We start from the raw sequence: 26,493 nt of genomic DNA, 5'->3' as shown, positions 1-26,493 counted from the left end.
AATTAGTAGATACTACTCAAAAGCACCAGGAAGTAAAAAAAGCAGACATTTCAATCACACAAAGCCAATTAGCACACTTCCCCACAGTTATACTATGATACAGGGACTTACGATAACTATAACAACAAAAAAGTCCCATGGGGGCTAGGAATCTATAAAACTACTCACAAATTACTTGGCACAAGGTCTTGTGGTGGAGGAGAGCCAACCTGATTGTAATGATAGACTAATTTCTTCTTAGCATTACTAACTACAGAAATAGTGGGAACAGATGCTTCAGAGATGAACTGGAGGAATAGGGCTCTGAAATTAAGCAACCTTTAAAAACTGAAATAATCCAGGGCTGCTATTGTTTTGCAAAACATAGAGCTTATCTAAAAAAAGAAAACCAAAACCAAAACACAACAAAAAGGCAATCTGACATATGGATGTCCGTGTACAATAGCAACCCAGCACTCACACTAACAAAACTGCATTACAGGGGATAAACAGGTTCAGGATCGATGGCAGTAATAGTGCCAAAGAATCTCAAAGTGTGCCCAAGAATGCAATTCAGCCCAGGAACAGAGTGAATTCCTGCAAACTCAAACCTAAACATTAAAAATGTTCTTCTTAGGTCTGTACTGAAAACTACACCCCTCCCCACCCCCCCACAAAAAAAAAAAAAAGTGGAAAGGCTTTACATATTAACCTTCTACGACATTCTCCTTCTCTAACGAATTAATATAGTCATAAAACCTAGCTTCTGTCAAGGATGTCCAGGGACCTGGTCCAAAGTCAATGCTGAAGACCAACAGGGCACTTTGAATTCATTAAAATGAAAGTTGTCTCTTCCCTGTAGGGTGCTGAATGCAGTTCATGACCTGATGTGTATACAGTAGAGACTTGTTAGCCACAAGAAAAGAAGTTAATAAAATAAATAGAATGGCTTTCTTAAATTGTCAGTCTCGGGGATTTTATTTTTTTGACTGCCTATAACATATTCCCATAAAGATTTATATTCTGGCCTTTGTTGCCCAGGATCCTTGTCTCCTACCCTTTATGCTGGAAAAGGAAATTGTATGTTAACATAAATTGCTACTCCTGATACTTCTTTCCCTTGACTGATGGTTTTCTATTACAGGCTTGCAAGAATTCAGGCTGGAAAGAAACCCAAGCATCTTGATTGAAAGGATTTGATACATTCTTTTCAAATTCATGCTATCTAAATCACAGCAGGATGACTTGTAATCAAAGTTTTTCAAAAAGAACATAAATTTGGGGAAAAGGAAAAGGCCATTCAGCCTATTACAAGTCATCTTGGTTAACACAGTTCCTCCAGAATAGTATCTCCCTTCTTCTTTAATGACCCCAGTGCCTCCAATTCCAAACTTGGCTCAGTAGGCTATTGAAAAATTGTATTTCTCTTTGAGTGAAAAGTACTTCCTTGTGTTGGTTCTGAATTTCATTTTTTCAGTCACTTCCATTTGTGCTTTCCCGTTCAGTCTTTTATACTCAGCCAAACAGTGAGTCAAGTGTTATTGAATAAGGTTTTCCACCCAGTATTTCTCAGGGTAGATGAGCTTGTAGTTCTCTCTCTTCCTCAATTTTTACGACAAAAAAATGAACTCAGCTGTGATTAGGTATAGCCATTTACGATACTGTACACTTCCAACCAGCCTTCTCTTTTGCTTCTGTTTTAAACCACTGGTATTCAATATTTTTTTCACCTTTTTTCACATCAGCTTTGTTGACCCTGCTTTTCTGCACCCAATGTGATGGCCACATGGCAGCAAAATATTAGCCTTTAAAGATTTTTTGTTTGGAGTTTTACATTTAAAGTAACAGAACTATGGCAGTGCTCTCTTTGTATTTCTAGTCTCTCTCCCTCTCTTAGTTGTAACAAGGAAACACTTTTTAACCGTGCACAGTGCAGCCGAGAGGCCCACCGCCACCACAGCAGGCCCTGCACCTTCAGCGTTTTGGCAAGGTGTGCTGAAGCCTGCACGGCACACCCTCAGCATTCTGCTCTAGAAACACACCTGTGTCATGCTGTTACTCATCCCCTTCATCATCGTGTATACCACACATTGAAAATAACCCACGTAAACTACAACATCCCATACGGGGGCAACAGATGGCTCAGAGAGAAGATCCACGCCAAGTACGAAGCCCTCCTGATGCATCTGCCATCTCCTGAGGGAGCTACTCCTGTGAAGCACGCACACAAGCTATCCTCTCCAAGCACCACGGCACCCAGTTTTCTCCATGGTACGGTCCCAAAGTCAACACAGAACAGACACCCAAAATTGCTAATGCAGCAAAAAAGGGGATGGCTACGCAGTCAATTTCAATGCTCTGAAAAACGCTAAATATTACCTTCAGAATACCCCTTTTTGCACTCACTATCTGAATAAACTCACATGCAAAAATTAATAGGTCAGATTAAATCATCTCCAAAGTCACTCTCCACAGATTTGGCTTTTATTTTATTGTTCTGAGGACTGCTGTAGCTTCAGGTTTTACCAAGGTCATCTTTCATCCAAAAAAACTTAATATAATTGGTAACAATTCTGTATTTTGTGAGGCTCACACTGAAAGTTATCAACTGTGTTTCAAGTGGAGTGTCAGAGAAACCAAGGGCAGAGAGAGTAATCTTTTCAGCTTCAAAGGCAGAGTTGATGACTTTAGGTCACTGGTTAGTGAGAAAAACGTGCATTTTTTATTAAAGGTATTAGCAATAAATTTGAAACTATAAGCATTTCTCTCTCTTTTCCTTTGCTCATTTTTAGACCTTGTTGGCACCATTTCAGCCTTTTTTTACCATCCCACATGACATTGGAACAGTTGCTTTAGTTGTCTTTGTTGTTAACTGTTATGATACTTAGTTGTATACTTCTGCTTTTAACAGTGAAGCACTTCATCAGTATCCTGACAGCATAGAACTTGCCAAAATCTGCTTATGCGGTAATATCAGAAAAAAAGGTCTTGGTTTTCACTGGTACTATCTTTAAATACCATAAATAACTCTCTAAATAAAATAAAATGTTAGCCTTGCGCTTTGATATAAATACAGCAACAATGAAACATATTCAACAGAAACTATCTACCTAATCTTTCTCCATTTTAAAATACATGTATTTCCCTTAAAATTCATCATTGAAGATAGGCTTAACACCTATAAAAAACCAAAATACCAAAAGTCTTAATAAGATCCTAAAGAACACAGATTCAATTCTTTCAAATGAAGTCCAAAAATAAATTTTGAAGCATATTTACAGAGTTTTCTTTCTGATAAATATTCATTTCTGAGAAGAAAATACATATGGAATGAGAAGCATTTTAATGGAGAAAGGTTTAACAAGAACTAATTTATGGTTGTTAACCTCAAAGAAATTTATCTGAGAAGCAAGGTTCAAATTTGTAACAAAGAGGATAGTTAACTGCTGAAGTGAAACACCAAGGGAAATTGTGGATTCTCCATTCTTTGGGTCCCAAACCAAGTCTATATATTTTCTTGTGGATGCTTTTTAATAAAATAACGGTTTCTGTTCCTCATTATAAATCTGTAAGAGTGGAATCTGTACAATTATTTAGGTTAACTGACCCAGTGGGTCCCTCTGAACTTAGCACATAACAGATTTTAATCCACGAATAACATACTAAACTACATATAGCCCCACTGAAAATTAATGAGTTTATGTATATGTAAGGTATTACACAGAAGAAAGGATATTACAATCTGTTCTCCTGTAGAAGAAATTCCTCACAAATCTACAGGTCATTCTCATGCTTATGGGGCACTGCAGGCAATGCTGGTAGTAACTAAAAACACTGTCTCTCTTTGGAATGGAAAGAATCCAGATTCATCCAAACCTCAAAACTACCTGTCAGCTAGATGGGATGAACTCATTTGGCCAATTTGCAAGCCAAACTGCTTGTAGAGCTGTAAATACTTAATCCTAAAAGTCTCTTGAAATCGGTGGAATTCTGGGTTTTAAAGCAGCAGGTATGAATATCTAAACAATTTTTTTAAATTATTATTATTTTGAAAGTCACAAGATTATTAAGCATGACGAGTATGAAATTAGTATGCACAGTGTAGGCTTCATCTCTTGTTCACATCTGAATACTGAAAATGACTACACATTAATAAAATGTAGGAAGTAGCATGACAGGTCACCGCACAACTAGAGGCCAGATGAAAATGGTGAGTACGGTTACAGCCTTCAGTCCATGTTACACTTTACATAGAGGTGCTGATACTGATGACTACAGTCCTTCCCATGTACTTTTTTGAAAGGCTGGTTTTTCCTTGCTAGTTACATGTAGAAGCTGGGCAGAAGGAGTGCTGAGACCCTACAGTCTGTGGCACCTGAGGGAAAGTCTCAGGATGAATTCAGAGCAACAGACTTTCTTTGCAGGCAGTGAGCAGAAGGGACTCTTAATTTGGAAAATCTCTTGTACTGCTAGCATACAATAGAGACTGTTAGGCTGCATAATTCATATGCAGTAGGAAAAAACCCCGTGTGATCAGAGCTCAGGTTAGGAATGTTTGAATTCCTGCTGCATTGCTGAAGCCTCTCTGGAGCTCAGCTATATAATGGAATCTTTATCAAACCATCAGACAATTGTGATACTTATCTGTACAGCGTTGCATTTTGGGTTAAGTGATAATCCATCAAGGCTGGAAATCATTGTGTACTTTTTAAGTTGCATACTTCATTACTGCAAGCTGACAGCTGGATGGATTTGTTAGCACTAGAAATATTTGTTCCAGACAGAAAGAGCAGGTTCCTAATATATGATATTATGATATCTCCCTTCCTTTCACGCATTCAGCATGCCTGTGTTGTAATCTATGTCTCATTTATGATGTTCATTTACATGGCAAACTATTCAGAGTATGAAATCTATCTTTATTTGTTCCAGAATGCAATAGCCTCGTTTCAAGAATAATACGATCAAATAACATATAATAATGACGACAGTCTTCATCTTACATCATAATAGCTGTTAAGAAGAGAAAACTGCAATTTTCTAAATTGCATATTTCTTTGCTTTAGCTTGTAAAAGATAAAAATTGAAAAGCCCAAGCACATTTCATGGCAATCGAGGTGACTAGCATGATGTGGGTCGTGTTGCCAGAATTTTTGTTTGTGGCTAGACTGCTTTAATGATGTGCATGTTGACTAGAGGATTACTCTTGGATTGATATTACAACTATAAAGCATCTTTTAAAAGTATTTGAGAACTGGGAACACCACACAGAAACACTTGGGTTTGATTTTGGTCTGCTCACAAATATAAACATCAGGATACATTAATTTTTTAGCAGGTAGTGATAATGCAGTTTCACATTTAGTTTCACATTGCATGAAAAAGTACTTGCTTTCATAACCGCAATCTGATGCTACTTACTGCCCTGTTGTCCTGCTTCCTCTGAGCCACAGGAAGATATCTTCTCTGGATGCAACAACATGCAAAAATCCTAGCCTTAATTTCAAAAAAAAAAAAAAGATTATTTTCATACTATGTTTGTACAGCTTCTTGCTTGGAGCTAGCACGTTTTTGGTCTACGATCACCATGCATGTAAGACTATACTGTTTGTCATGATTCTGATTCTCTGTGGACATACTTTGAAATCTGTAAGAATCTAGCCAGTAAAGTAAGAACTGGCTTGAGTTTGGGGGTTTGGTTTGGTTTGTGGTTTTTTTTTGTTTGTTTGTTTTGGTGGTTGCTACAGGGAGATACCTTATTCCATGAGGCTAAAGCATATGAGAAACACGTGAGGACTCCCAATTTTAATTTTTTTGCATCTATCAAATCTGTGTACATGATCTACTGCACTAACATTCTCAAAAGCCACTTTCATGGTATTATAAGATGGCTTTTCCTGGTGATGTACCTGTCAGACCTGAAACTCAAAGAGTTCTTTGAGTTAGAACAGATGCTACAATCTCCTCTGCGGGTCTTAATTTTGTGAGCTCTGAGAATTCACAGAATTAATTGTACCACCAAGCATGACTAGTGGGATGAAACCCTATTTAAATGTTGCTTAGGGAAAGGAACAAATACTTTGTTTCCCCTAAAATGGGCACTGCGGAATACTAAGCCTCTTGAAAATATACTTGCAGAACTTCAGAAACTCCAAGTCCTATTCAACACGTGAGCAGCCAGAGAAGGCACAGACATATGAGGATTGGGCAGGCACACATTAGAAGAATAGTTTCTTGAGAAAAAGCTGGCAAAAGAGACTTAAGCATCAACACTACAGAGCTTTTTTTTTCTTTTGTATCCATTTTAATCCTATTTTTCTCTCTTTCCAGAGACTCTAGAAGTTAGCAAGTCATGCCACTTAAACCGCAAGTGAAACCAAATAAGCTGTATATACTGAAGGCATCAGGAGAAACACTGAGGGATCTACAGAAAACACACAGAACTAATAACAGTTTATCTTCCTTGCTCATGTAGGGCAAAAGTATTCTGGTCTCCCCTATGCATGGCGTAGTTCTGGTGCATCCTGCAAATACCACAGAAGAGAGGAGCACAGAACTGCCTAATCGGTTTGTGGGTTTTTTGTTGTTGTTTTTTTTTTTTTTAATCCCAAACTCTGCGTTCCAATTTCCTCATATTTCCATAAACATCACGTTTGAATCTTATGTCAAGAGGTATATTTCAATATAAAAAATTCAATTTTTTGATCCTAAAACAACAACTCTCAAATGTTTTCATCTTGCTCTCTGCTTTCCGGGTACATTGGATCTCTGCTTTGGGTTTGTCCTCCTGGTTGCACAAAGCCTGGGATTTGGCCCAAGGAGCTACATGCCTGCTGATGAGATGAGGCCATACGCAACACAGCTGTGGAGTTTTTCTTCCAACATCAGAGCCCTTGGTACCAGAGTGCTCATGTAAAAGGGGGAAACAGTGTTACACTCCTGTATCCCCCCCCTGCACCTGTTAGCTGGTAGTAGACCTTGGGAAAGTGGGCTCCGTTTCTCTTCCTGGTGTCCTCTATTTAGTCCATACAAGTGCCAAGGAACGGAAGGTGGCTTTCTAATCCTGGCCCCTCTATCAGCTGGTTGCATATGCTGGCTAGGAAAAGTTTCCCAGCCTCTACCCAGCTGTAGCTTGCGGATGTTTCACCTCAGTAACAGATAGCTCTGACCAGAGACAGCCCTGGAGGTTTCAAGACTTAGGGAAAGAGGCTTGTAAAATAGGTTTGGGATTTCATCATGGTCTAACTTAGGTTTACCATGATTTATTAGCACATCTTCTAAAGAGCTGGGAAACAAGCAGAATGAAAAATAAAGGTTATGAAAGAAGTCATTATAAAATCAAGTGATGGCAGTTCTTGGAAGATGGCTGCTAAATGCTTCCTTGAATGTCTGGAAGAAAAAAATAATCTAAAGAACTGTTGGTTCGAACCTCAAATTGTTTGGCCTCCTGGGAAATCTACAAGTTGGATAAGCCAGTAGGAGATTACTGTAAGAGAAGGGAAGATGAGAAAGAAGAAATAAAACATGGAAAGTTGTCATTTCCTCACCTGGTTTGAGTAAAACCAGACACTAGCTAGATTTTATGTTACTGCTAGAGCTGTAAAGTAGTACATAAATCAACTAGCTTTTAGCATGCTGTCATACAAAACTGCTTTTAACATTAGACAATGATAATTATTTTTATTATCAGAGTTGAATGCAAGTAAGCATACACAACTGTATTTAAGATATAAGTCTACCCTTATCTCCCTTGTCCCTTATATATTCTGTACCTTTTCCTTGTTTTGCCATTTCTTTCTCTGTCAATGTCTCAAAGTGCCAAGTTATATTAATCAGATGATGTGAAAGAAAAGTGAAATCACAAGGAAAGGACTGGTAATGTTTAACATATTTTTGATATGAAAAAACCTGAGGACATTAAGTACTGTCCAAGTAGTTTCTGCATTTAAACTGCCTATAATGAAACAGGTATTCTAGTCTTTTTTTTTTCTTTTTTTTTTTTCCTTTATATAGACTACAATGTAAAAATAGGAGAAAAAGAAAGTAATGTAATTTTGTAACTAAATGGTTGAAATTTATGCTATTAAATAGAAATATTCACACTTGAATTAAATTCACAGTAGTTTTCAAAATGATCACATCCTCAAACCCTTCCTTAATCCACTGTAAACTCTTCTTCTAAATTTAGCTCCACAGGTCTCCTTTAAGAAATCTTTCTTTTATATCAGAGCCAAAACCAATAAAAGCAAAGTGGACTATAATAAAGCAGGGATTTCATTCATATATAAATGTGTACATTCATTGGCTTTGTGGTCACCCTGGCTATTAAATAAACTCTTGAACTTCGTAGTGCAGCTGCCTGGGAGCAGCATCATATCTCCGCTGTACGCAATGACTTTTGGAGATGTTTTTAGGCATTGCTATATAAAGCTTCGAACATTCTGGCACAGTCATTATACAAGTGAGTCAGCTGAGACTGAATCACCCTGATACATGCAATTGAACTGAATGGATCTATCTTTTGAGTTTAGGATGTTCTTGCAATGTTAATTTTGTACCTATTTGGGGGGTGGTGGTGGTGAGATTTAAATCAATAATAATAATAAGTCAAAATTACCACGTTTTATAACCTCTTTAACTTTTATTTTTCTTGACAGGAATACAATTTAAATTAAAAAAAAATTGCAAGGGTGGTCTACAGAATCACAGAACGGTTGGGGTTGGGAGGGACCTCTGGAGATCACCTCATCCAATCCCCCTGCTTGAGCAGGCACACCCAGAGCAGGGGGCACAGGAACGCGTCCAGGCAGGGTTTGAATGTCTCCAGGGAAGGAGACTCCACACCCTCCCTGGGCAGCCTGTGCCCCTGCTCTGGCACCCTCACAGGAAAGGAGTTTTTCCTCATATGGAGGTGGAACTTCCTGTGTTCCAGCCTGTGCCCATTGCCCCTTGGCCTGTCGTTGGGCACCACTGAAGAGAGTCTGTGTGTGTGTGTGATTAACATAATGCCAGCCTGTGGGAGGGTTTTATGTACATTTGTGGGCACAAGCTTTTTTCCTGTGAATCCAGAAACACAGAGCTGTTCTGACTTGAGGTGGCTTCCCCTAGACTGTTAATCATGCTCCCTTTTCATTTATAGGACTGTTAAGGATTGGCACAGAACCATCTAAATTAAGTTTATGCTAACAAAGAGTTTCTCCAAGGGAGGGAGGCATCGCTTGTTTCTCTGCTGGGGGCAAATCCACAGTCCTCTTGTGCCTCTTCCCAGTCACAAAAGGGAACACTAGCATGGATCCACGCACAGCTTTCACGAAAATCATTACATAAATCTGATAGGAAGGAAACTACTCATACAGTGTATAATTATTCTTTCTGTAGTCCTCTAGTATTATTTCTTCTCACACAATTTATTCTCATTTTGTTGTACATTCCTCACATGGTTATTAGGCTTTAAGATACCCTTGACAAATATATAAAGGGCAATACTCTTCATTGGCATCAAATTGTGTTTAGATTTTTTGAGTTAGTAGGTAATGTACCAGTAAAAGAATAATTAATTCCTGAAGGACTGAGCACAAAAGCAAGTGTACGTTTGTCTGAGAAAGTGAAAAGTTTGACTAAACAGGATGTTTATGAATTATTTTGCTGTCATCCAACTGGATCAGTAGCTTTTTTCATGTTGTTTACTAAATGCCATGCAAATTAAGACAGAGATAGGTCACACCGTTCCAGAATTAACTGATGATGGTTTGGAGAAATTTTTTTTCTCATTAATTCAGCCTTTTGGTAATGATGAGGTACAATCATCATAATGTAAAATGCCTTAGATTTACAGATTCTCTGGGCTCTTTATATCCGGTATCATATTCCTGTAAAGACATCTCCTGTGACTGGATGGGGAGTAGCATATCTTCAAGGTGGACTATGTAAAAGTCATGCAGAATGCAGGAATGTCTTTTACAATTTACCTGAGGTGATACAGAAGTATCAAGTCATAATTTTAGAACAGAATTAGTGAAATATATCCAGCACGGCTATTATGTCAGCTATTGGAAATCCAGTTCAAAGATATTAATTAGTATGTACAACTCTGAGATATTATTAATTAGTATGTACAAAACTGAGGCAAACTTCTGTTCTTTAAGGCATGATCAAACGAGATCTGATAAAGTAAGATAAAGAGAAGTGCTGCTTCCAACATACCTGGAAGCCAAAACACACACAAAAATGTTTCGAAGGTTGAAAATATATGAATAGCTTCTCAACTTTATGTCCTTACATACTCCGTCATGAGAAAAATCTTATTGGAATAAGAAGCAGAAATGTCAAAGGAAAACATGTTTATATGGCACTTTTTACTTAGACAGAAACAGATACCAGTGAAAATCTGATCCTCCCCAAAATGGCTCTTATAGCGTTTGTACCTCTGGTGTGTAGGTGCTCTGGCTATCTAGATAAGGTTCCGTTTCGTATTTCAGGATGGCAGAACTCTGCCTTCACAACATTCACTGTAAGTTTGTGAACATTATTTGTTTACGGGTCCAAGAAATATAGGACAGTAAGACAACTAAGGAGAGCACCTTGTCCATTTCCCTCTGCTATGGGAATCAGTCATTTGTAAAGAAAGCAAGGATGAAGGAAGCCATAGAACTTCAACAGCTACACCGCATTACTGCCTCCTGTGACATTAGAAAGTTCCCCCACTAAATGCCTTTGCCACAAATTCAGTGGATTCATTTTCCCCATTGAACTTGGAAAACAACGCTTCACCAGAGTCATACTGACTTTTCCTTTTTGAAAGCAGAGCCAAACCAACTGGTGTCTTCAGCTTCCTCGCAGAGCTTTAAACTTCCTGTCCGTGTTCTTTGATCTGTCTCTACTTGTGGTCATCTTTCATTGTGACACCCCTATTACAAACAGCTCTCCAGTTGTCATCCATTGCTGATGAAATACCAGTTACTTCAGCCTTGTCCTAATCATTCATGAATAGGATCACTACATATCTTTATTTTTGTCTTTCATCTAATATATTTCTAATCCCTTTTGGTTTGTTAAATTTCTCTCACCATACTAGTTGCAGCTACTTTTGCACCTGGTTGTTTCTGATTTTATGCCTGGTTTCCTGTTTCTTCCACACTAATGTACTCCATGACTTATGCTTATAGTAGTCTTCCTCGTTTTCACATTTTTGTGGGCTTTGATTTCTTAGATTGTTAGACAGGCAACTTCACTAGTCTATAACGTTTTCATCTGCATTGCGATAGATTGTCATTTTCCTTTCAATACAAGCTTTTCAAAAAACAGTCTTCCCACACTCCTTTGTCTCTCAGATTATCTGCCCAAGAGACCATACCTACCAGTTCCTTGGGGTTGAAGTGGTCTCATCTTCTCAGCCATTTTGCTGCATTCACTTCTTTTTCTGGGAAAAGTGAGTGATTGATCACCTTCACCCAGATTTCCTTCTTTTGCTTTCTCTTAAAGCATGACTTCTTTGTTACTGTAGAATCAAATTGCATGCATCCTCAACGTGTTAGAGCTGAAGCTTAGTAGTGTGTTCTCCTTTTCCAGATCTTTCTTTTGATGCCAGGCACACAAATGGTGAAAATGAACACTTCAGAGTAAAGGAAGACGAGGTTCTAAACCACACTTAGGAGGTAACACAATGCCTTCATAACATCAGTACACTAAACATACAGCCACAACAGTGACATAGCTTAGTTATGACCACTAAGAAGAAAACAATTAATTAAGGACAGCAAACACCAACCTGGCACACCAAACACTCTGTCCTTCCAGTATCCAAGCCCTCAGAAGGCTGGGAAGCTTCTGCTGCTTGACTGAAAACAGTCTTTTATAAAGACATGATCAATCCTGTAATTCTGTTCCTTTTCAGGAAATGTTCCTCTTGCAGTTACTCAAACCAGTGAGCACTGGGTTGTTTTCCATAGCTTTTTCCCTTTTTTTTTCTGGAGGGAAAGGACTACTGTAACACTCTCTTTTTCACTAAAACAACAATTATTTTTTCAAACTGTAAGTAATATTAAAGCTTAAAAATGTAATTTCAGGTTTGATGTCAGTTTATTACATGAAGGGCACAATATGAAAATACCAGTGCCCTATGGAGGAAAAAATTTGGGTGATCCGATACTATCACAATCTTTATACAATGGACTTGCACTTAGCTCAGCTTATCTTTGCAGGTTAGGTGGGTCACTACAACTGACTCATAACGATGCTTCCAGAAAGAAAAGATTTCCTAACTCTGTCTTAACTTTCCTGGGATAATTATACCTCATCATGTGAATACTTGCAGTGTGGTAAGTGAATATTATTTCCACTCTTCTTGCACAGCGAAAGCCTTCAACAGACCACATAGGAACCTTCTGCCATTTCACTCACCGTGAGAGATTACTGGCTACTCAGAAGATGATTATCTGTGAAACCTTACACAGACATCTCCGCTATTGAAGAGTTATCTGATCAGTCACTGCGTACAACGGTAAAATTAAACTTTATATTTTGCTCATAACAAAGCAAAGCATTACTAGAAACATTTTAAAAAGCTATAACAGACAAAAACCCAACAGGATGGGAGGCGGGGAGGGGAGAGAGAAATTTCAGCTCATTTACTTTAGTTCTGGTAAGACAAAGACACCTCTAAGTTAGGAATGCCTTAAATCATAAAAGACTAACAAGGGTGATGTAATGCGATGCCTCTTTGTTACCAAGCAAGGTTGCATCAACAGTAATTCCAATGCCGAGACAGCTATCTTGTTTTAAACCACAGCACCCAAAATAACCAGTTTTAAAAGGTCATGTTTATTTAAAAATAGCTCGCTTGCATTTTACATTAAAGTTAATTTACTAACCTTAAAAAAATTAAATGCAAATGTATACAAATAATTTAAGCATCCTGTCAAAGTTCACATCCACACTGCTAGAGCAATGAAAATATTCAAGGTCATATGAAATCTTTCTTAACCATGTACCATCCTGTGGATTATCCTATTAAATATATATATTGAACTGAAGTGTTTGAACCCTCTCTTTAGCAATTTCTATCCTTCTTAAAAATCAAGCCTATAATTTCCTATTTATAATGTGTTTGTCAGGCCATAACAAAGAAGCATACTGTACCTCTGGTGCTGATGGCTGTTGCCGATGTGGTTGTGCTGGTTGTTAAGGCTACAGTGGTTGTGACTGTTGCAGTGGTAAGGGAGGGGATGACAGTAGTGGGAAGCAAAGTGTTGAAAACATCTGGTGAGTGGAAAAAAAATATAAAATAAAATCATATCATGCAAACAAAGGAGAACCATAATAGTGGTTTAATTTGTAAATACAAATATGTCAAAAATGACTAAATTAAAACATGATTAACATAAATTATTACAGGTACGATGGAGTACCTTTAAATTCTTGACATTATATCACTCTCAATTTTTATAGTCAATCTTCAAGCATACGGAATTTAAAACACTGTTAAAATGACCAAGTTTCCACAGATCTGGAGAGTGACTGTTTAAGTGACAAGAATCCATTTCGTCACTGAGCCATTTTAAATGTCTCATATAGTAGAAACCATATACAGATGAAACATGCTGTGTCAGAGTGGGAGATGAATAAAACAACACCATCATGCTAAAATAAACACACACATGTTAACGAGAAATGGCAGTATGTTAAAACACCCACTTTTAGACAGACTCAATGGAAGGAAAAGGGAGAAAATGCTACTAACTATAAAAGCTGATTTTTCCGGATTGCTTTTCTTCTTCCCACACTTTTGTTTAAGACACAGTTGTCTGCTAAGATCCAGAGCAGAGTATATTTCAAAATCTTTACCCTAATTAGCAGGCACAGTCATCTTTCAGTCATCCTTAACGCTTCAAATTGATTGTTAATACACACATCAGTATTTCTCTAAAACAGCTTAGAACTAAAAATCAGAAATGCTAATAATATTACCATTAAAAAACCTGTGTATACAAGTCAGAAAAAATGCATAGCCCTGATGACAGCATCCTACCAAACCCTTCAGCTTTTGATCAGGTAGGTGCAGGTATGCCAGTCTTAGGTGTGCTGCTGCTTTGTTGCAGAGGAACCGACAATGTCTGTTGCAAAATGCTCCAGCACAGAGCAGAACATAACCAGATGTACAGATAGAAAATACTTTGATTACACTGCCAAAAGCAATAAAGACCAGTATCACTTCGCTTATAAGGTGATTGCAGGTTTTAAAGAACAAACAAACAAAAGCCCTGAAGAGAACTAGAGAAAAGCACTTCTGTGAGGACATAAAAAGCATTTGACATTTTTCAGATTATTTATACCACAGGTTTAAAAGGAAAGGACTAGTTTCTCAGCAGTTGATGGCGAGTAACCCATTCCACACTGATTTCACTGAAAATATTTCTGAAGGGTGCTATTCAATGCAATAAAAGAGTAAAAATCTGACCCACGATCTGTCTTCTCTTCCTGTGGAAAGAAATGCAATTGGTCGCTGAGTACAATCAATCCTGACTCAAATCAATGGACGCTGAAGTAGCTCAGAGCGTTACAGTGTTGGGCCCTACAGAACGCATTTCAGCCACAGGGTCCTTGAGTTCAGCATTGCATGATGACTCTCCTAAGACTTCAAATTAGCACGCTTACCTTATTTCCATACTGGGTGACATTATTTTGCCACTTTAAAAGCCTCCTTGTCAGTTAACATCTATAAGTCACCTACAATTTTCTGTGTTCCTCTGGTTTTGATAAAGAGCAGTACTAATCTCTCTGGAACCTATACTTGTGGGGTTTTCCACTCTCAAAGCCATCAGAAAATGGCATGAGATCCCTCTTTCCTCTGTTGTACACTGATATTTAATCTGTTTCTCAGTACAAAATATTCCCAAGCCAGAAAAACTAAACAGTCTTTTAAAAAACCCCACAGTGCAGCCACATTAATCACCAGGAAAGATGGTAACATTACCTGGAGTGTGAGTACCACAATAAATAAACAGAACTGAGTATAACAAGCATTAGAAAGAAATTAACATGTTAAAAAAGATACGTCACATGTACCGATCTATGCAATTGCTTTTCATAAAGGGAAACACCTTCCCTGATAAGTATCTGCGAAAAATGAAATAAAACAGAAGAAAACCACCTACTTCATAAGGTGAGCAAAGCCTTGTTGATTAGGAAAGCTTTACAAATCAGTCTTGTACGTGAAACCTAATTAATGTGACTTATGGGTCCATTAATTGCCTTTCTTAAAAATGCCATTTACTTAAGCCTATGCAATGGCAAGTTAACTGCAACTGACAAATACAGCTACGGTTTTATGACAGTGCTTTCCATTCTGTGAACACACTGTCTACCTATTTTACCACATAATAGCTTAAATGAGTCACTGGTGATTTTAGAATTTCATTCCTTTCTGGTTTCTCTTCTGATTTAAGTATTTCCAACAAGATTTCTTATTTTAAAAGAAAGGCTACCTATGAAACAGACTAGCTAACAAGAACTAGGATATACCAGTGTTTTAATACAGATGTGATAGATTCACCTTTTCCGATCAGCTCAAGAATAATGAAAACGTGTGCAGAAATTAGTATGCTGATCAAAGTCACAAACTCTGATGCCAAACATCAAAATCAGATGTCTCAATGAAAAACATATGTTCTCAAAAGAAATGTAAATACAAGCAAAAGCATTGGCTTTGTTTCTTTCTTCGCAGAGTAAAGTGAAATTCACCGTGCAAATGACTGCAGTTGGTCTGTTTTGCTCACAGCATTACAATTACTTGCTCTCAAAGACTACAGTACAAGATAGCAACCAGGAACCAGCTGCCTGAAGAGCGCTGCATTGCCCAAGCAATGAAATCTAAGTCTGCTCTGGACTCTAGGAATGCCTGGATCATACCTGCTTAGGTTCGAGGCTCTGCTTTGTAGAATTGCTTCTTTAGTGACATGAATGTGCAACAGAAATGAACGTGTAAAGTAACAGAATAGCTCACAGCTCTCCAGACAACACATTTTGGAACTCTTGGGCCATAGCCCATCCTTAAATCTATTTTGGCGAGCCCAAAGCCAGGCATAGAGTAGCGTTCTGAAACGAGCGCCACATTCAAAAGACTTATGTGGACGGGGCCCGTCCAGTCCTACTGATTGTGACAGAAAGGCTCCTTATCAGTTCTTCCAAGAAGATTTATAGATTCTCGTGAAAACTTTACATGTCTTTGCCTTGAAAAAGCTTTTGTATAAGAGAATGCAGAATATGCACTTCAGTAAAAAAAGAGAAGTAATGTGCAGTGCCCCTCATTCTCCCATCATGTACTGTAGGTGTAGGAGGTAGGCAGGTTTGGTAGTTCCCAAAATCAGACAGACTACAAGTATAATCTAATACTCAACAGCTCAGGCTTTGGTTTAAGGCATATGAATCACTGTGTGTAAAAGAGGGTGTGCTGTTTCATTTGCATGCCAGAAAAGGGAATTACAATTTGACCTGTTTCTAGTCCTGTAGGACTTTTTGATCATTGTTTTTACTGCAGGGCACACCTATCTTACCCTACTGGTGAAGCACATGTTACGTTATCCAGAGATCCCTATTGGCATCTGCTCAGAAACACACTATCAAAGGGACTACGTAGATTTGTCCTCTTGAGCTCTTCATCAAGAAGGATCTTAACAGAATGAATATGCAGACTTCTGCCCAAGAAACCTGTGCTGGAGTGAAACTTCATTCCATTTTCTGGCCTTGCGATTTCTGAATCTAGTTGTGCACAATGTTCAGCTGAAAACAAATTTTTGTTAATGACTCTCATGCCACTAAATACCGAGGATCATTATGACCAAGAGACCTTGTAGAGTGGAACTTTTTAATTCAAGTAGCCATACCCAAATCAATGTACCTGATCACTAATTCAATAATACTAAGGTATTAATCTGTAGCCTTCTGTGAAGCAGAAAATAGCTACATTTTGCAGATGGGGAACCAAAGAAGATAGAAAATCCATGCTCAGAGATCTAGAAGTCAAGCAATAATTGATACCATTAGTTTTGAACATCACTCCTAAAATGAATGCTTGCTGACAGACAGATATTCAGTCAAAAATTCAATAATATATTTAAGTTGGTATTCATTTTACCACCTTGCTACCTCTGAAATACAGACAATTCACAGAGAAGTAATTCTTTCCATGAAGAAAGGGGTTAGACTTCACACCAAGGGGAGTTACTAACGCCAGTCCCAACTCTGTTTCATGTATGTTCCCACAGGTTACACTGGTAAGACCTGAACTGGATTTTCCATGAAAGAGAAGCGCTTCTAACCTAGAGGCACAGAGGGGTTTGAGCCGCGCCGCAAAAGCTCGGTCAAGAACTCTCTTTTCAGTGAGGACCTGACATAATGTCACAGTTCAGTGGGTGCAGAGAAAAGCAAGGGGAATGATTTAGAAAGGTGTTCTTCATGGCCACTACTGTCTGTTAGCATGCCATCAAGCTACGCGATCACTGGCAAGGTGAAGGCAGACAGCAGGTAATCTGATGGCTGATTGCGAGCGGACAGTGGAAAAGGGAGGAGCATGCCACGCTTGGCTTGGTCTGGAGGCTGCTCTTTAGCAGAGGCACAGATGGCGTCTGTTTATGAGTGGCAGAACAGTGTTGTACAAGATCAGCTCAAAACACTGTCAAGCCCTGCCTGATCAAAATTTCCTGTTCGCCTCTCCTTCTTTCTTGAATTGATGCTTCATTCTTCTTACTGAAGCAGAAGACATTCATCCATTTAAGTGCAGGGAGCCTGGAGAATTTACTCTCACTGCTGATTTGGCCCCGAGTATTTTTACTCTGTTTCCAAAGAAATGAGAAATGGTTCTGTTTGGTTTAGCGGGCTTATGTGAAAGATAGATCTGACCTATTGAAAATATTTGACTTGTTTGGTAAAAACCCAACTGATATTCTGAAATGACTGAGCACAATTCAGACAACAATAGCTGCAGTTGATAAAAATGTAAAAGCTTTTGTTTGACGCTTGACAAAGGCTGACAGAAAAATTAAAGGACAAAGTGATAATGATGGATGGCCCTTGCTGTATTTTGACTGAGAATGAAAGAAATTTTAAGTGGTAAACTGAACTGAGTGATGACCTACCTGGGAAACAATCTCACTGCTCTGCGCAAAATTTAATCAGTCTATGGTATGTAGTACTAAATAATTTAGCAAGGTTTTAAATTCAAAGGGAGCTCCATTTAGCCTTGCTCCGAGAAAACGGGATTGAACAAAAGGATCGTTCAGCTTGAATATCATGTGCCAATAGCTCCTTAGCACTTATACTGAATGATCATGAAGGCTCACGGACATGAGGTCAAGGGGTTCTTTTTACTAATTGATTCAGATTTATGAAACTCTGAAATGGCAATTATGTGCTTGACATTTTTGCTAGCAAATCAGATGTCATTAAAAAATATCCAAACCCTTTTACAAAAGTGCCATGTAGATCTAGATCCCTAGTTAAAATCATTAGAGACGTCCAGTGGATGAGTTCATCATGCAAGACACACAGCTGGGCTAATATGGCTAGCCAGCTTAAAAAGAAAAGAAAAGAAATTCACATAGTCCCATGATTCTAAGACATTTCATAGGCCTGTAGGTGATATTAAATGTTAGAAGACATGGGACAGCTCATTAAAGTTTGATTAAATATAGTTTGGTTGCACAGTCAGGACAGAGGAAAGAAAAAACCAAGTGTTAAGAGACGCTAGGATTTTGATCTCACTGCTCTTTTTTCCTAAGTTAGGAACTGGGAAAGAACAATACTTCTTTGTTCTTATAGAAAGTTTGATAGTTAGGTGGGATTTTTTTTTCCTATTTTGAAAGCAATAGGGTTCAGTAGCAAATGAAGGAGGACAAAGTATTACAAAATTATAGCAAAAAAGAAAATGTCTCCTTCTGTTTTTAAAGAGCCAAGCAAAAAATTGGTACCTACACATCCCTGGCCCAAATTCTATCCTTAGAAAGTTAAGAATATAACTTGAAAGAACAAAGCCTATTTCGGTATTAGTACTTAGCATGGTGTCATCCCAAATCACTTGAAAGCTCATCCTTTAAAATGAAGACCTGATATCAGACCATGGCGCATTTTACAACACATGCTCTGACCAGAGTTGCTTATGACAAAATAAAAAATGTGATGAATATGAAAAAACAAGGTGTAGTATCAATTTATTTCTGATTATGCCTTCTTATTTGACATTGAAATATGAAGAAAAATTTAACTGCCCTTAACTGTCTTGAAACAACTCCTTTATTGAAGATCTCATTCATTATGTGCACCAGAGCAACAGCGGGACTCACAAAGACTACAGGTGTGTGAAAAGATGATTTTCTACCAGTAAAGCCAGGTCAGGCTCAGGACAGGTGTGCAAGCTGTCAGAAGAAAACGGAGCTGTGGCTTTCAGGCAGGTGATAAGAAAGAAGCAATGGGAGGGAAGTGCCCTGATGTGGTAGGAAGGACATGGTAAGGGAGGACAATTTCTGAGGGCTGAGCACAGTGACCGGTTCTGCAACTTCCCTTGTCCCCACAGATGCAGCTGCCCAGGCTCAGGCCAGCTCTCACGCAGTGCCGTGGGGCCCTGGGTCAGGTGGCTGGAGAGGGATATTTTGATAAAACCCACCTCTGCCTTCTTCCATGGGGACTCTAACAAGCAGACCATGCTGAGCAGAGGCAGCTCCCACCCCTCCTCTTGAACCTTTCCCCTTGGCATAGAACAGAATTTGGGATTTAGTGGGCACTGGGTCTATGCATTTCGTAACGCTCATGAGTACTTGCTAAAATCCAAAGAGTAGCAGTAAACACACAAAAAAGGGCATTTTCCTTTTTTTTTTTGTTTTCTGGCTAGAAAAAACATGATCTTTCTCCACAGAGCAGATGTTACCACAGATATGGCTTTGTCACCTGGAGACTAGTCTGTTGCACACACAGTTGGTGGAGTTGCACATAGGGACCACAGGAAACCTGAATCAAGCATTTCACAGGAAAGCATCTAACGTGAACATTTAAGTATTGCACTAGTGGCTGATAACTTTCAAAATGCCGGGTTTGACCTTTGAAGCCCTCAGTGCTTACTTTAGGGATCATTTCACTCCCCACACCACTCTACTGAATTTGTGATCAGCAAAAGCACTCTAACTGCAGCTCCCTTGAAACAAAAGAGAAGTTTGCAATGAAGGCCCTGAGATGCTGGAACACGCGCCCGTTTCATTGTCCATCAGAATCATTGTTTGTCACCAGTCTAGCCATTTAAAAAGCTCACCGATCTTGCTCTCAGTGAAGCAGAAGAATAAAAGGTGACATAATATAATATCTCACAATACATTTACCTTTTGCCGTTCAGTTTTGGTGGGGCAGATTATATGAATTGCAACATCTGTAATAATACTTAAATAATAAACATTTACAATTGTGATACACAGAGAACATAAAAGGATAAATTTGATAATAACTTGACCTGATGATTTGATATTGAAGATTATCTTTGTACAAAGAAAATGTAAATTCTCAAGTACGCAAATTCTTTAGTACTGTTTTCAGGTGCTCCAAGTTTTACTTTATTAATGGTTATTAGCACAAGATGTACCTCTATGGACAAATCGAAAAAAAGTATTCAACAGAAAGATGAATGTTCCATGCTCTGGAGTTATATGAATGCAATACATACTTCAGATTACTCCAAAAGTATACTGTAAGACCTATTTTTCCCAAAGTTACATAAGTTTTGGTAGTAGTTAAAAAAAAAGTTCTTTCCCATTTAATAGTAGTAACATTAAAGCAGCTTATTTTTTAAGGGAGTCATTCTATCTCGTATAAAAGCCCATCTTTCTAATTAAAGTAGTTAAAATTACTGCACTGAGCAAATCACTGAAACTTATGCAACTAGTCTGAAAGAAATTAAGTAAATTTTCCAGAGCATGCAACAGGTTAAGAATTTTGCAATTCAACATTTTAAATAAAAAGGGAAAGTTTTAGAGCATTGTTAGAGACTGCAGCCTCAAAAGAAGTTGCTTTCCTTTTAAAAAGGCATCTATACATGTCTTGATTTTGTTGACAACTCCACATTAACAAATATATATTCAGTAAACAATGGATCTCCACCTTGAGGTTTTGTAAGATCATTATTTACACAGTACAGACCAAATGTTAGGGAAAAGGACGTAGCATTATTTCCATTTCACAGCTGGGGAAATGAACACAGAAGAATTAAGTGGAATGTCTGATATTTCTCAGACTCCTGTGCCTGACAGGGGAGTTCAGAACAGATCTCCCAAGTCCCATTTTAATCCCCTACTAAAAAACCCAAACCAATCAAAACAACAAAAGAAAACAAAATCACTTAAAATTGCATTTACAAAAGCAGTTGCCCTTATACCTGAAGTCGCAATTACACTACACTTAAGACAAAATGTTACCACAAAAGCCACCAAACATCTTGTATGAATAAAGCCAGCATGATTTGTCCCAGAAGCGCAGCACTTTATCATTATTAATATGGTGTTCTAAGCCCATTGCCACTGCTTAAAAATCACATTAAGGCTGTGATGTTCATTTTTATTCTTTTTAAGTAAACAGACAAGCCATATTTCCTTGTTTCTCCAAGCCATAAAATAGGATTATTCAAAATTAAATGAAATAAAGTACTGGCAGCTGGCCCTTGAAAACCTACAAGGAAAAGCTAATGTACAATACAAATTCAGACACCAGCAGCCTTGAACAAATATGACAGCTTTCTCAGAATGACACTTGACTCTTTCTGTACAAAAAAAATTTCAAAAAGCTCAGCCAGAACTGCACTAGGAAGAAGAAAGAGGCCAAGGAGAATTTTCTAAAATTTCCCTATTAAGGAGACAAGCGTTGAAACTAAATGGAGATAAACAGATTGCTGATCTTTATGTTGTTACGGTTGCTAGTTTCATTTCTTTGAGAAATTCAGGACAAATCACTGAAATTGCTTAAACAACTCAAAACTCACTGCAATAATTTTAAGGTTAGTAAAACAAGATAACAGAGAATGTTACTTATTTTAAATTACTTTATTTCAAAATAAAATCAAAGGGGTCCAACACTAATCTGAAATACTTTATCACAGTGGGATAGCCTTATCCCATTGAAAATCACCTTGGGCGAGTTAATGTCATCTTTGCAACCTGAAACACAGTTTATTGTACTTCTTTGGACTGTCTTTGACTAATACGCTTAATTCTCACATTTTTATTTCCACAGTACATTACACAAGAACACAAGGCCCTATTTTTCTTGCTGTCAGTCTTTTATGCTCTGTCTTTTTTTTGCTCAAGAGAGTTCTATACATGTAGTTGAATTCCCCTCATGACTCGTTGGCTTTGTACAACACACTGCTATGAATGGTGGGACACATGCAATATGGTCAAGACTTAATTTTATTAAAATTATCCAGCTTCCCTTCAGGCAGGCAGACATTTGGTACTTTAACTACTAAGCCACCAAATAGGACAGCTCACCAATGGAATATCGCAGTACTTATTATAAAGAACATTTGGTGATATCTGCTAATTTATTTCAAACAAAATGAGATACAAAGCAGTGCAAAGAGATTTCAGTTCCTGCTTGTGAATGATGAAAGCCATACAGAGCTCTCCTCAACCAAGCAGCAAACTAGCACTTCAACATGTCAGCCTCCTTCAACTCCTCCCTGCCTCCTTCTAATCAAGGAATAGGAAACCTGCAGAAAATAAAAAACACAGAAACCACAGAGGGAAAAACAAATCCCCTAGCACAATGACCCACAGCAACATCTAAAGAATAAAACACTTCACCCACTCCTACAGTTTTACCCTGCCAAACTTTTCTTCTTCGAGTTTTCTTCTTCAAGGGTGTATCTGGAAAGTAAATAAGCTGTGTGGATACCAGTGAAGGAAAAGAAAGGAAATGCATGTCAGGGTATAAAGTAGAGAAAAAAAGAAATAAAAGCTTTAATTCTTATGTCTTCAGGCCTTCTAAGAAAAGAAAAATAATCCCAAGTGAAAATTGTTTGGATCACTCTTCTCACAAATGACACGTCACCTTACACCATAACACGAACTCAGTCAGTCGCAGCAGGTATCTGGAGACCTGTTCACAGGCATCTGCTGGGTAAGTTTCTTCAAAAGGGGTTACAGCTCACTTAGCGCTAGTGAGGCAACCACAGCCTTGTGAAAGCAGTCAGGGTGTTGCAGGAGATCCCTGTATGGCACTGGCCGCTCCAACCGACTTTATCAGCCTTGGTAGATCATACTCATAACTTGCTAGCAATGGCTTTTGTGGGTTTTTTTTTTTTTTTTTTTCCCCCCCTGCAGCTTGAGAATGGTTTTGAGATATACCCTTACTGTCCTCCTAGCTAGTTCTTGCTGTCTCTTCCCTTTTCCATGGGAGTCATACAGAAAGATCAAAGCAATGAGCTTTCTTAAAAGCTGTCAAAAGAGTTCTGAATCCTTGAGACAAGGTCAAAGTGATTCACAGTAGGGCATAGCAAGGCACAGGAAGATTCAATACACAAAGGCCTTTAGCATTAAAAACTGTGACTTTAATTACAAAGCAAAGAGAATTTTGTTATATTGAGTCAAGAATTCAAGCAGTAAGAGCTAGAAAAAGTGGTTTGTGATTGCAGATTAGAGCTTTCCCTTCTGCAGGAGCAGCTAAATACACTTTGGGTCCCACCACAAATTTAGACTGAATCTATGCTGTGAAGAAACATGTTATGAAGATTTTTACATTTTCTTTGGGGAAATTTCAAATTTTTGTCACTTTGATCTGTTTTTCAGTTGGAAGAATACTGAAAACAAGGGGGAAAAAACCCCTTATTTTCTGTAAGTAAAATACTAATAAAATACTGTAAGAAATACTTTTTTGAATATTTTTCCCTTATATAATATAGAAACGCTAAGATAAACTCCAGAAAAAGTTCACAAGCCACTAATAGTTAAAATTACAAATAGCAAAAATAGAATAATCAAAACTGATAATTATTAACATCAAATTACGGATGTTAGAAAAATTAATGGTTTGAGATGTGCCAATTTCTAAGCGTCTGCTTTTCTCTGAGCCTCTATGCTTATCTTCACGTGTGATCAGAGACCTTAGATACAGAACTTCTCAAAGCTCTAAGAACTATGCGTAATTTTTACAGAAGCTTTCCCTACCCCCCTCAGACTCAGGATGCTGGCAGCAATCTCCCCAGAGCATTTATATCTTCTCCATTTGCTCAAAACCAATTATTTGTTCTACCTTCCCAAGGTTTATCATCTCAGTTGGAACAAAACATGGTACTGATGTATCACCAGGCTAACATCGCCACTTGACATTTTAAGCAATATCACTACATAGCGCACCATTTTCCCTTCCTGAAGTGAGTGAAAAACTGAGCAACCTATTCTCGAAAGAAAGGTAAGTTACAGAAGCACCATATGAGAAAGACAGAGACAGGACACCCTTATCTGCATTCCACGTAGCACCTAATGGTGCAGAAAAGATTTCAATTTAGAAAATTACTAAGTCACTTTTATAATTTCTTTATGGATTGAGTTTTGTGAATAATAAATGATTTAGATGGAAACAGAAGATCATTAGCAACTGTTAGACTGTAACCTTGTCATCAATCTCAAGTGAAATTATTCTGTTAACAGTTATATTTTCCTCATGAAGATTGTATATGATGTTCATACATTCTGACCCCTCAAACAAGAAAGCTGAAATGAAGTAAAGTTCAAGAATGTTACAGGTGTAGGCAATAGCAAAGCTCAAAGTCCAGAAAATTTAGAGAGCAAGCTGTGCTGCTATAGTAAATCAGTGATAATAAACTCACTATTTTAGAAATACATATCACTTAAAATCAGTTGAAACAGTTGTTTTCAGACGAGCAACAGCAACATATCTAGTATATCTAGTTCAAAAAGTACTTTATTGTAGATGCTCTACTCATATACAAGCATCCAAAATATTAACTTTATACAATTATTGTGTATGGAAAAAAACCCTCATTATAATTCAAAATTAACATGCAGTCTTTCCCTTTTCAGAAATCACATAGGGAATCCAGATCAAGAACCATCACAATAGCAAACTATATTTATACACAGAAAATTAAATACTTTCAAGTGTTGTATGTTATTAAAGACATTAACCAAAACTACAGGTTTTTAGAATAAGTACTTCTATTCAAACAGCAATGAAGGAATGAGCTATACATGCTAGAATATGTTATTAAAGATTGGATCTGGGGAGAGATTTGCTGCATTCACCAGAAGAAAAAAAAAAGTAAACCCTGGATAAATCCAGATTTAATTAAACTGAAATATTCTGAATTCAATTACTTCAACGAGTACTCCAGTATGGAAAAAAAAATATTAAAATCATCTATATGTTATCTAAAAAAATAACTTTATTTTAAAAGTTTTCTTTCATCAAAACCAGTATTTTAATGTAAAAATGCAGAAGTGTCAAAAAGAATCCCCAAAAGTGCTACTGTGGTTTGGAATGTTATTTTCTCGACCTTTCTGAAATAATTTGGAGCTAATCTGAAAAAAAAAATTTGTATCTTATTTTTCTAAAGTCATAGTAAATGATGAAATATCAGTCCACACAACCCAACTATAGACCCCACTATTCAAGTATCTGTCAACAAAAAGCAATTTCAAAGTAGCTGCCTTGCAAGCGTTCAGGGATAATAGCTGGACAATTCATCCATAAAATTAAGCCAACAATTCCACCGTAAGTTTCTTGACAGACTTCTCATACCTCAAAATGTCAACTAAACATTATTCTTCTTTAGTCCAATAATAAAAGCTATATTACACAATGATTTCTTAATTCATCTGATTGCGCAGCATTTATCTGCATTGTGCTCCAAGGTCTGGGCCACCTCTTTCAGCATAACCAAGAGTCCTCCGGAGAAGTTAACTTTAATATTATGATAACGATTTAATACCTTAATGTCACTTTAGAATGTTAACGTGCCTGCAAGATCAAAATACTTCAACACAATTTGAAGGGCTATATTTTGCAGAGTAACACATGAATGAAATTCTCTCTGTGTTTATAATGCTACCTTTAAAACAGGGTTATGACGAGTTACTTTCTTAGGCCTGCCACAGTGAAATCTCACTTCTCCACACCTCAGCGTTTGCAAGAAAACCATCCAGCTGCTGTGGATTTCGAAAGGTATGTAGATGAATAAAAAATATCTCTTCCTGGCTAAGTTGACCTCTAAAGGTGCCTTCCAACCCAAAGCATTCTATGATTCTAAGTTACTAGGCCTCTGTTTGGTTTGGTTTGCGTGTGTGTGCATGTGTGCATGTGGGGGGTGTTTGTACGCAAGCACACATAGCGGGGAAGGGGAAGACAGAAAAAGGAAAAAAGAGATGGTTTGGGGGAACGAAGGCTTTTGAGAAGGAGAAAGTCTTCAAGAGCATTCTTCTATTTATTTGTTTTTCAGCTGAAAGCTCAAGCTTCTATGTATGTGAGTTG

The 26,493-nt window shown here is 37.8% G+C and overlaps 1 protein-coding gene across 3 annotated transcripts in view; it reads right to left on the bottom strand.

The window, feature by feature from the left end:
- CADM2 (cell adhesion molecule 2) overlaps positions 1–26,493 on the bottom strand; it is a 681,753-nt gene that overhangs the window by 34,986 nt on the left and 620,274 nt on the right. For 2 of the 3 annotated variants that reach the window (XM_075102266.1, XM_075102275.1), the window contains one exon: positions 13,117–13,236. The exons of the other annotated variant lie outside the window; for it this stretch is intronic. In XM_075102266.1, coding sequence (XP_074958367.1) covers positions 13,117–13,236 — 120 coding nt within the window. The remainder of the gene's footprint in view (positions 1–13,116; positions 13,237–26,493) is intronic. 3 annotated transcript variants of the gene reach the window in all.

The sequence above is a fragment of the Phalacrocorax aristotelis genome, chromosome 1 (genome assembly GCF_949628215.1).
Source record: "Phalacrocorax aristotelis chromosome 1, bGulAri2.1, whole genome shotgun sequence".
Lineage (NCBI taxonomy): Eukaryota > Metazoa > Chordata > Aves > Suliformes > Phalacrocoracidae > Phalacrocorax > Phalacrocorax aristotelis.
This window is presented reverse-complemented; position numbering and strand designations above follow the sequence as displayed.